The sequence below is a fragment of the Kogia breviceps genome, chromosome 3 (assembly GCF_026419965.1).
Source record: "Kogia breviceps isolate mKogBre1 chromosome 3, mKogBre1 haplotype 1, whole genome shotgun sequence".
In the NCBI taxonomy this organism is placed as follows: Eukaryota; Metazoa; Chordata; class Mammalia; order Artiodactyla; family Physeteridae; genus Kogia; species Kogia breviceps.
The window spans coordinates 152,372,928-152,384,894 of NC_081312.1; the positions used below are offsets into that span (position 1 = coordinate 152,372,928).

The following is an 11,967-nucleotide window of genomic DNA, read 5'->3' on the forward strand; positions in this document are numbered from 1 at the left end:
TGGCTCACAGGCTCTAGAGCACAGGCTCAGTAGTTGTGGTGCATGGGCTTAGTTGCTCTGTGGCATGTGGGATCTTCCTGTACCAGGGCTCGAACCTGTGTCCCCTGCACTGGCAGGCGTATTCTTAACCACTGCACCACCAGGGAAGTCCCTGTTTGTGAAATATTATATTGTAGGATTCACTTGATGATAACATCAAGCTCAGTACTGGTGTAGTACTTTAAAACCAATCAAGTACTCAGTACTTTAAAATCAATCAAGCTGTGTTTTCAGCACAATTTTAGAATAATCAAAGAGATGCTTCATCCTAGAAGTGTAGTCACTTAACTTTCTTCCTGTAACATTATGACTTTAAAGCAGAAAACATTTGTAAATACCTCATTGCCATTTATTTTTCTCAAAACCTAAATGTTTTCATATGTTTCAGGGATGAGATAAAGTATTTGTGACAAACATTGAAGAAGGCATTTTTATCCCATTAAATGAAATGGAAAAGTGTTTCTTCTCTATTTGCTTTTTTAATATTTGATATTGAGCAAGGAATAGAAAATAACTTGAATGCTTGTAAAGTTTGCCTTTAATGTACTAATTATTTTAACTTGCTCTTATTTTTTTCATGAAAACAAGATGGAAGATCTTCCAGAACAAGAAAAAAAAATAAATGTAGACAAATTAGAAATACAATATTATGAAGTTCAGTTAGAACTATACGAGGTTAAATTTGAGATATTAAAATATGAAGAAGTACTGCTTGTTACACAGTTGGACTCTATTAAAAGACTTATAAAAGGTAAAATATATATTTAAATGTATATATGTTTAAATTACACATTCAAGGAAATACAGATCATGTTATCAATTATTTCTTGTATATTGTCTAATATATCTGAAATTTTCTAACAAAGTTTCCCTTTAGTACTTTATTATTCAAATAATATATTCATTGTTAAACACACAGCAAGACAAAGGGAAACTATTATTACCCCAGTTAAATCATTTAGAGATACTTAGGCTCTGTAGCCTTTTTTTGTATGCTGATGTTTATAAATATCTTTCAATTTCTTAAACCAAAACTATGTATCCTGTTCAGTAACCTCTTTTTCACTTAATACATAATCATTCTTCCATTTCAGTAAGTAATAAAACCATCAAAAAGTTTAATGGCTGCATAGTATTCCATTGTATAGACATGCCGGGATTTCCAGTTTTTCACTGTTGTGAACAGCATTGTAGTGAAGAACTTTCCTTTACACATGTCTTTCTGTATACGACAGATTATTTCCTTGGAATAAATTTCCAAAGATGGAATCAGGTCAAGGACAATGCATATTTTACATTTTGACACATACTTGTTAAACACTACAAGAAACATTTGATATGCATTTTTCTGCACCTCTTATTATTTTCTAAATTTCTAAATTTCATTCTACATAATGGCCCTCTAGATAGGTTGTACAAAATGATGCTCCCATCAGCTGATTATGAAAATAGCTGTTACCCCATACTTATTCATTTAAATTCTCACCTACTTGAGAGCAAAAAATGGCATCTTCTAATTTTCATATATTTAATCACAAGTGATGTTGAACGCAATTTTGTATGTTTACTGGCCATTTGTATTTCTTTTATTCATGGCCTGTTCATGGCCTTTGCCCATTTTTCTTTGGAACATTCCCTTTCTATATTAGAGATGTTATTCTATTATCTGTCATATGTTGCAAATAATTTCTCTGTCATTTGCTTTTTCTTGCCTTGTAGGAATATTTAATTTTTATGAAGTCACCTCTATCAGTCTTCTGTTTTGGTGTTATACCTCCTTATCCCAAAATTACATCAGTATTTACTTATGTTTTGTTTCAGTATTCTTATGATTTTGTTTTTAAAAACATTTGGCTCTTTAATCCAGGTGAAATTTATTTTAATGTGGGGTAGGAATCTAACTTTTTACCCCAAATTGTTAGCAGTCCCAATCACTAGTTTTTAAAAACATTTTCCCCTGTTGCTTTGACTTTTACCTGTCTCATATCCAGAATTATCATATTTGTTTTGATCTATTTATGAATTGTTATTTTCTTTCACTGATTTGTGAGTGGCTTCTGGTGCCAGTACCATGCTGTTCCTATTGTACCTTGGAGGTACATTTTAGTATCAGGTAAAGCAAGTACTTCCCTCATTACTCTACTTTTCCAAAAATTTTCTGACTTTTCTCACTCCTTTATTCTTCCAGATGAACTTTAGAATCATTTTGGCAAGTTCAAAACAAAAAACCCAAAAAAACTCGGAATTTTTATTGGGATTGCACTTAACATTAGAGATAATTTGGGGAGAATTGTCGTCTTTTCAATTTTGAATCTTCCCATCCAAGAACATGGTATGTCTCTCCATTTACTTAAGTCTTTTTTTTCCCTAAAGTTCCTCCAAGTTTATTTTCTTCATATAGATCCTGAACATTTAATTTAATCCTATGTATTCAAAAAACTTTACAGTAGCTTCATGTTATAAGCATTTTACATATTTAGGAAAAACTTCTATTAGAAAAAAGTTAATCTGGAAGGATGCATGCCAAACTGTTCATGTTTTCCTCCAGGAATAAGATGCCAAAGAGTTGGTGAAGGAAGAGGAAAATTTCACTTTTTATTTTGTGTACTTCAGTAGGGCTTGAATTTGTTACAGTTAGCCTGTACTTTTAAAAAATCAATATGTAATTAAGATTAAATATCATTAAGGTACCTTAATGATATACTGCTGGTAGAATGTAAGTTGCCTTTCTGGAGGAGGGTGATTTGATAAGAGTCATCATCAAGAGCCTTAAATATTCATCTGCTAAGGAAGTAATAAAAAATGTACACAAAGATTTATATTCAGATGTTCATCACAGTGAAATTGATAATAATAGAACATTGGAACATTCTAAAAACAGAGAGTGCTTAAATTTGAGAATACTGTGTTGCCATTAAAATTATATTTCCATCACATGGAAAAGTTTCTCTAAGAATTCTGTTTATTGATATGTGTAGCTGTATAAGTTGTGTGTGTGTTTATGTGTGTACACAGACATATATACATGTTAATCATAATTACAAGGATATTTAACTTTCCTTACATTAAAAAAGTCTGCATTATTTTTAATAATAAGACATTTTAAAAAAATCATTAATATGTTTCTAGATAAACAGGATGAAGTTATCTATTACGATCCGTGTGAAAATCCAGAGGAACTTAAAGTCATAGATCGTGTAATGGGGCTGCAGGATGATAAAAACTTGGAGGTGAAGGAACTCATCCGGCAGTGCCAGCAGCTGGAATCTAAACGGGGCAGGATCTGTGCCAGAAGAGCCCGTCTCAGGAACAGAAAGGTAGGAGCACCCAGGGCAGCCTTCTTTTCTTACCCCTTCTGGGGGTTTCTTTCATGAAAGATAAAGAGGTATTGAAAATAAGGCCTTTATCAATGATTAATTTTGTGTGTGTGTATGTAGCTATCAGCGGCTACAATTAAAATACATTTAAAATGTTTTTCTTAAAAAGATTCTTTTTCCTTTTGGATTTAAGCATTTGCCATCATCTTTAGATTTTAATTAAGTCTTTCAACAACTATTTATTGAACACCTATTACTTACACAGGTATTTTAAAAACCACAATAGGTAGAAACTTCTCATCAGCTATAATAAATGCTAAAATTAATTTTATTGTGAATTGTTGATTATAAAATATCAGTCAGATAATATTCAGCTCATTTCAATCCTTAATATGTGGTGAGTGATTTTTTTCTTAATTTTTAAACACTCCATGATTACATAAAAAGGTAACATACTAAGAATGGCTATGCATAATTGAGATGTAGTTTTTAATATAATTTTTCAGGTATTGTAGGTTAGATGTGTTATTTAGGTATATTTGGAGATATTACTTAGAACATTATGGGGAAATGTGTTAAAATAATTGCATTGAAACATATCCTTAGGACACATCCCACTTAAGAATGTGGGACTGCCTGTATGTCCTCTCATCTCCACTTGGTTGGAGGATTTGCTTTTTCATTTCTAAATCCTAGCCGTGGCCCTCCTACCAGGAAGGAGGGATTCCCGTAAGCAGCCCATCGCCCTGTATCACGTGACCGAGGAGAAGGCAGAAGCACTGAGCCACACCATAACTCCTATTAATAAATGCCTTAGGGCTTCCCTGGTGGCGCGGTGGTTGGGAGTCCGCCTGCCGGTGCAGGGGACATGGGTTCGTGCCCCGGTCCGGGAGGAGCCCACATGCCGCGGAGCGGCTGGGCCCGTGAGCCATGGCCGCTGGGCCTGCGCGTCCGGAGCCTGTGCTCTGCAGCGGGAGAGGCCACAACGGTGAGAGGCCCGCGTACCACAAAAAAAAAAAAAAAAAAAAAAAAAAAATGCCTTATACTGCAGCCCAAATGTAGTGCTTTTTTCTTTTAACCTTTCATGCAATAGCCCATGGTAATAAAAACCATGTGGCGTTCAATCTATAACCAGGTGAAAAACAGATCTATGAAATTATATTATTCCCCCAGGATCAATGCAAAGAAAATCATCGACTCAGATTGCAACAGGCTGAAGAAACCATAAAATATTTTCATCAGCATCATAGCGTTCAGAGGGTGAGTGGTTGAAGAAAAATGTTTTATATTTGCGTAACATGACACACGGGCTTAAGTTTGTGCAAAGTGGAGCTCCACTGCCCCATCAGCCTTGATCCTGAGGGGACAGCGCAGTCTGGCCCTGCAGCATGGGGGGCAGACGTGGGGGCTGGCGGAGGCAATAATGTCAGGTGACGGTCCCTCTCTTTCTCAGGACTTCTGAGAAGTTTACAAATATGTGTTTGTTTAAATACAGAAAAGAGACCAGAAAAAAGAGGAGGAGCAAAAGAAAAAAGAATGGATGAACCAAGAACGCCAAAAGACACTCCAACGATTGAGAGCATTTAAAGAGGTGAGTTCTAGAAATAATCACTTCGCCTGCATTGTCTGGAGAAATAAACGAAGATCACCCATCCTAGGAGAAAAGTATAAAGTATTAGGAACAGATAATTTGGGACATAAAATGTTTCCCAAATGTCATTATTTGTAGTCTATAAATAAAAAAACAAAAATATTAGAAATATCAAGATGTTTTTGACCTTGCCACACACTAAGGTTCCTGCTCTCCCCCCTGACCAGGTGGTGTGACTCTGCTCACCATGGTGTCAGCTGGCAGGGAAAACTGAAAATAGTTAAAATTGCCCTTAGATTCAGCTGGCTGTTTCCTCATTTGTAGTAAAGAAGTCTTTAAAATTTGGTCAAGGAAACATTGTGATATAATTTTGCACCCTATTAAAAGTAAATAGGTTTTAAAAAAAAGTAAATACTTATTTTAAAGTAACATTAAACTTGTTGAATGTAAAACATAAACCTGTTCTCATCACACACCTGCAACACACACCTTCATAATGACCCAAAAGAGAAAACCACCCACTCCAAGACATAATTCTGGGATGAGGTACTGAAGGTGCACTGTGTGATACCAACAAGAAAAATAGGGGCCACCGGAGTGAATCAATCATGTCCTACAACTTCATCTTGTTTCCTGATATGCTTTCTACTCTGATCACTGCTGTATACCAGGCATGTGCTAGGCACTTAAATTCATTCTCACTTAATTCTTAAAACAACCTTGTGCGATATCATCACCACTTGAAAGATGAGTAACTGATGCTCAGGGTGATTACACAACTTAGCTCAGGGATATACAGAGTCAGAGCCACAGCAGAGATTCTCCAACCCGGGCAGCACATCAGAAGCACCTCTGGAGCTTCTGAAGAATACTCATGCCCAGACCCCACCTCCAGAGAGTCTGATTGTCCTGGGTGAGAGCCTGGGCATGATTGCGGGGGGCTACATGACTACAGATGAGCCAGGTGGACAGTAACTTGCTGGTCAGCTGTCAGCAGAGGGTATTGATCAGTGTGGAGGAAGGGATTCCAGGGATGCAAGTCCAGCTCTGTAGCCCTGAACTAGTCAGAGCAGTGATGAACTTTCAAATGTAGACAGTATGAAGATGGTATGAAGGGGACAGAAATCAGGCTGCCTAAGCTCTCAACAAACTGGAATGAGTTGACCTCAAATTGGTAAAAGTTGCAGTTTTTTTGGTCCATGGAGGTATACATCCCTCAAGATTAGGTCTTTGTAAGGTTAGGTTTTTCTTTAGTAAAATATACCTGCGAGACCAGAACTTCTTTATTTTTTTTATTAATTTTTATTGGAGTATAGTTGCTTTACAATGTTGTGTTAGCTTCCACTGCACAGCAAAATGAATCAGCCATACATATACATATATCCCCTCCCTTTTGGATTTCCCTCCCATTTAGGTCACCACAGTGAATTAAAGAGTTCCCTGCACTATACAGTATGTTCCCATGAGTTGTCTATTTTATACATAGCATCAATAGTGTATATGTGTCAGTCCCAATCTCCCAATTCCTCCCACCCCACCCCTTTCCCCTTTGGTATCCATACATTTGTTCTCTATTTCTGCTTTGTCTGTGTCTCTATTTCTGCTTTGCAAATAAAGTCAACTATACCATTTGTCTAGATTCCACATATATACATTAATCAGAACTTTAATTCACATTTTTAAATTATAAAATTTACTCTAAACAAAAAAATTAGAGAAACATTCATAATTCCTGTTTTAACTGTCACTTTGAGGTCCGCCCTGCTGGTATTTTTCATACCCCTGTTTTTTACCTGGTTATACATTTAACACCAGATTATCTGTATTTTTTAAGGATGTTTCAGACTTTGCACTACTTATGATTTTTCATGGCTGCCTAATACTTTAAATGCACCATAATTTTTTCACCTATCGTTGATACTGTTTCTGATTTTTCATACTAAAAATATGGTGAATGTTTTCACCTGTATATATCCTTTCATATCTTTATTACAGAGAAAGTATTCTATGAAAGGATATAAATGCTTATTCCTTAATATATAGATTTAGTAGCAAGGGTGGCTGTACAAAGTGAGAAGGAGCCACTTTGTGAATTAAAATAATCCACGCACAGAAATGCTTCTGTGTTCACTTACAGAAAGCTTCAGCATTTTGACGGTTTGTGTTTGTAGCAAGTTTCTCACAACAGTTTTTCATTTTCAGAGATGTCCAGGTCGCTCTGTCTTAAAGAGCTCTCGCTCACAACCTGTGGCTCCACACCTGCCGAGTGGACTTCCCCGGCAGACATCCCCGCCAACTCCTCAGATGACAGCGGTGATCCATCATCCGTCCTCTAGGAAAACCAGAAGCGCTCCCTTATCTGAAGTTAGTCACGTGATAACCCCTGAGCATGAAGACTGTGCTAGAAACATCCCTGTTCAGACTTTTGTTCCAGTTGGTGCCCAGACACACTGCAAATCAAGTGAGGAGCTGTCACTGCCACCACCTCCACCACCACCACCACCACCACCACCACCACCGCCGCTGCCCCTCCCTGCTCCGCCCTTTTCTTCTCAATCCGCAAATCATCGGAATTTACACTTCAGGACTTCAGCAAAAGATGATCAGCCGCTTCCTCTAGTGTGTGAATCGCCCGCTGAGAGCCCGTGTGGTTCCTCAGACCATTTTAGCTGTCCAGGTAAGCTGCCGAAGTGCCCGTGCTCACCAGGGGTGTCTAGGTGGTTGGAGCGTTCTAGCTTTAGGAGCCTTCATCTTCAAATCAAAATCTTTTTTAGAACTCTCTACAATCTTAAAATATTTCAGTATTTTTTGCCTTATCTCTCTTTTATTGCAAAGTTAGCATAGCCTAAATCTGAGGTTGATAAATGCTGTGGGAAATCTTTCTGAAATGAAGCGGTCAAAAAAATAGTAGACCACTCTTTTGAATTTGCAAGTATAGCACGCTGAGTACACTTGAATATTTCTCTGTCTAATGAGGGCTATAGTTCTAGTCATTATTCTAATTATGATTTAGACATTGACTATGGAGGAGACAGGCTGAAATCTGCCCAGACTCGGATCCCGCTGCTCTGGAGTTTATTTGTGTCTGTGTTTAAATTCTATCGAAATGCTGTGTACACTTGTTTTAAAGATTATACCTGAGTACCTCTGCCTAGAACATACGAGGGGACTGTGATAGGTGATGTGAACTATACAAACAGAACAGTTCCAAACTGTGGTTCCGGTTAATGCGTATTCTGGTTATTCTGAGTTCAAGGTTTCTTTGCACCTGGAGGCAGGTACAAATGAAAATGTGCACACTCTTAGGTAGAGACCGGAGGCCCATTTCCATGGGGTCTGTGGCAACATCATGTAAATGAAAGCGAGAGCTCACGTGCCTGGGCCTAGACGAGAGATGGCACGTGGCAGGGCTTTGGGCGGGGGCGCCCTGTTCCCGGCCTGGTGTAGCCCACACAGTGTGGGAAGCCCTGATCAGCTCACACACACTGCCTCAGTTCACTGGAAAGAATAATAAAATGCCCTCGATGGTGAAACTTTGTCTTATTACTCCTAGAAGGGAAACGTAATAACAAGTTATAGGTTAAAATCCAAAGCGTTTTGTTAGCCACGGCATGGCCTTTCAATTCTGAACTAGAAATGACTATTCACCTTGAAGTCTCACATGGAAGATCCCTAGATGAGTGGCTACAGTCTCCAGCAGGTGGTAAAATATTTTACCCCCGCAGGGGTCTCAAGGTGCCAGAGTGAAAAATAGCTTCTCTTCACCAAGGCCTTGAAACTCTGATCTAATCTGTGTTTTGACAGCATTTCACACCCTCAAAAGTAGAGCACGTAAGTTACGTCAGGGTAATGTAGGTGGAATTAAACACACTATATACAGAGAAATGTGCCAGTGCTACCCACTCTGGGTTCATTGAGCTACTGAGTTTTGCTTTAAGCCTTTTCATGTGTGGAAACCTACTCGCTTCATTATCACAGAACGAGTCATCACTGACTAATATCCAAGACTGAACTTGGAGAAATACAGTGGGGTACATTAAAAAAAAATTTTTAAGTGGGAAGGGAAATGGAGGAGATACAATTTTTAGAGTTGTCAATGCACATTGAGTCGGATTACTGAACAGCCCAGGGATTCATAACTATCTTCAGGGTTACACAAAAGGATGATAACACCTGTCTCTTGAGAAACAGCCACCCTAACAGAAGGTGTGTTGACTTTTGACTGTGCCTGGGAGTTGCTATGGATTTGAAGAAGTACTGGAAAATAAGTGATCAAGGTAAAATATTAGCAATTAGACTATCCTGGATTCAGAAAGGGAGCTGATGGTCGACCTCTCTAGCAGATAATCAAAGCATTTGTTTAATGGAATGATGATTATTTGTTTACATCATGGCATTAACTGATGGGTGATGTAACCCTGTTAACGAGTACAGAAATGTCTCGGCATCTCAGGGAGAAAGAGTATGATTTTGTGACTCCTTGCTCTGTTTACTCAATTTCAGGGTCGATGGACGAAGTGCTGGCCTCCTTAAGGCATGACAGGGCCCCTCTCCAGAAGGTGCAAGCGCCCACTTTTTCCCCTCCCCGTGCCTCAGTCAATGAGCACATTCTGGCTGCCATAAGGCAAGGGGTCAAACTGAAGAAAGTTCACCCTGACCTTGGCCCGAGCCCCAGCAATAAACCCACCAGCGACCTGGAGAGGAGCATCAAGGCGGCGCTCCAGAGAATTAAGAGAGTATCTGCTGACTCGGAGGAGGAGGACGATCGTGCTGAGCAGAACCCTGGCGAGTGGGACCGTTAGCCTCTTCTCCGAGGCCCAAGGCTCGTTCTGGAAAAGCATGTGAATGGGGTGCTGGCAGACGGGCCACATAACACCCCGAAAGATCAGCAGGGCTGGGTGTGTGACGTTGCAGCTTTATTTAACACTGCAGCTCTTAAAGTCAGGGAAGGAAGGAGAGACGTGTTGCCTTTCACGCATCCAAGAACGCACGATGAGCACCGCTGGCATAAGAAAACAGTAGTTATTGTTCACCACGGATAATCTAGAATCATTCCCTTATTCTGAAAAACGTTTACACTGCTCTGGTAAATGGCACTACTGACCGTTCCTCCCGAGTGTGTGTAGTGGTTTCCTAGGATTGAAAGGTTTGAATGTGAACATTATTTTAACAATAATCCGAATAAGTTGCTTATAAGCAGGAATTTTAAATATTTTAAAGGAAATGTATTTCATGTATCAGGCAGTATATAAACTCATAATAAAGAACTATTTATAATGCATCAGTGTCACTCATGAGGAAGTGAAACGTAATATCTTAACACAGCCATCCCTCCTGTGGCTGGGTTTAGCTGAAATCTTATTAAAAACATTAAACGGGACTTCCCTGGTGGCACAGCAGTTAAGAACCCACCTGCCAACGCAGGGGACACGGGTTCGAGCCCTGGTCCAGGAAGATCCCACATGCCGCAGAGCAACTAAGCCCGTGCGCCACAACTACTGAGCCTGCGCTCTAGAGCCCACGAGCCACAGCTACCGAAGCCGTGCACTCTAGGGCCTGCATGCCGCAATTACTGAGCCCATGAGCTGCAACTACCGAAGCCCGCATGCCTAGAGCCCGTGCTCTGCAACAAGACAAGCCACTGCAGTGAGAAGCCCGCGCACCGCAACGAAGAGTAGCCCCCGCTCGCCACAACTAGAGAAAGCCCGCGCACAGCAACAAAGACCCAACTCAGCCAAAACCAACAACAACAACAACAACAACAACAAAATCCCCAAAACGTTAAACATTTATTTAAGCCAATACTAAGGGTGGGGGAAGAGTGTTGTTCCCCTCAGGCACTCATGCTGGAATCATTTCTCCTTGCTTTGTGTTAAAATTAGAAAAGGAGAAGAGACCCATACAAGGCAGTCTCCTCATTTCTCAAATTGTCCCAAGCATCCCCACTAATGTCATCACCCTCACTCCTGCCATGGCAATCCTGGGTTTCCAGAGAACAAGATGAATCAACCCTCCTTTTCCAAAGTAAAGTTGTTATAGACCAAAACCCTTCCTACTTAGAGTCTCTTCTTAGCCAACTCCGAGGGGACTCAGCTGGCATAGCTGGGAGGGGTCTGGGTCCTTCAGCAGCTGCAGCCTGGACCTCCGTGCATGGCTGGAGATCCTTCAGCGTGGCCACTGCTAGGTCACCCGTGGGTCCGTCAGGTGTCCTACTTTCCCTGACCTGAAGTGATGCAGACCCAGATCCAGCTCCTGTACACGGAGGTGCCTCACTCTGCTCTCGGGGCCCAGGCCTTGGTGCCCTGACCAGGCATTGGCCTCTGTTCCCACCGTTCCTTTTCCCTTTTTGCAGGTTCCCGGTGTGTGAGTGGGGCGGGGGGGTGGGGTGCTGCAGCACGGGGGACAGTCCCTGCTGCCTACTTGCCGGGCCTCAGTCGCAAATCCCAGTGGCAGGCCAAGTGGCAGCCTCCCAGGCCTCTTTCTCTACCATAGACAGGCCAAGCTCCGCACAAAAAGTTTCTCTAGAAAGAATCTGGTATTTTTAAAAATGGCAACATCAGAGCTTTGCTGGACTTTCTTATGCTTATTATGCAATTTGGTATTTTTATTTTAATTCTTGTAATTTCAGTATTTTGAGACACCAGTGAGCTTACTCAGACTTGGATAATTCTCAGAATTTGCTTTCTAAGGCCTGCCAAAGATGAGAAGACTCAAAAAAAAAAAGATCCTTTTCCAGAGAGTTCTCCAATTGAAACCCCTCGCCCAACTGTCTAACGTGCATCCAAACTTCTCTGGAATCCTCTCTCCCTCATTTCTCCATTTCCCCCTTTCTTCCAGCCAAGGCTTAAGTCCAGACTCTGGCCTCAGGGGATCCAGAGCCAAGGGGAGGGTCAAGTATTGTCTCCTATTGTCCAGCTTCAAACCTGTGCAGTCCACCCGCTAAAGTGCTGTCAATCCATCCCCACCTCCCCCCCTCGATGTCCCTCTCCATTCTCCAACCCACACCGGTAAAGGCCTGCC

The 11,967-nt window shown here is 40.6% G+C and overlaps 3 protein-coding genes across 4 annotated transcripts in view; 1 reads left to right on the forward strand and 2 right to left on the reverse strand.

Moving 5' to 3' along the window:
- Nucleotides 1–11,312, forward strand: part of WHAMM (WASP homolog associated with actin, golgi membranes and microtubules) — a 71,047-nt gene extending 59,735 nt beyond the window's left edge. Inside the window, exons 7-12 of the mRNA XM_059057290.2 lie at nt 628–790; nt 3,169–3,356; nt 4,530–4,616; nt 4,852–4,947; nt 7,150–7,624; nt 9,451–11,312. Of these exons, the coding sequence (XP_058913273.1) occupies nt 628–790; nt 3,169–3,356; nt 4,530–4,616; nt 4,852–4,947; nt 7,150–7,624; nt 9,451–9,749 (1,308 nt within the window). The 3' untranslated portion in view covers nt 9,750–11,312. The remainder of the gene's footprint in view (nt 1–627; nt 791–3,168; nt 3,357–4,529; nt 4,617–4,851; nt 4,948–7,149; nt 7,625–9,450) is intronic.
- Nucleotides 1–11,967, reverse strand: part of FSD2 (fibronectin type III and SPRY domain containing 2) — a 69,580-nt gene that overhangs the window by 53,695 nt on the left and 3,918 nt on the right. The window lies entirely within an intron of this gene.
- HOMER2 (homer scaffold protein 2) overlaps nt 6,505–11,967 on the reverse strand; it is a 112,679-nt gene continuing 107,216 nt past the window's right edge. Inside the window, exon 11 of the mRNA XM_067030001.1 lies at nt 6,505–7,397. The gene's annotated coding sequence lies outside the window, so the exon portion shown is untranslated. The remainder of the gene's footprint in view (nt 7,398–11,967) is intronic.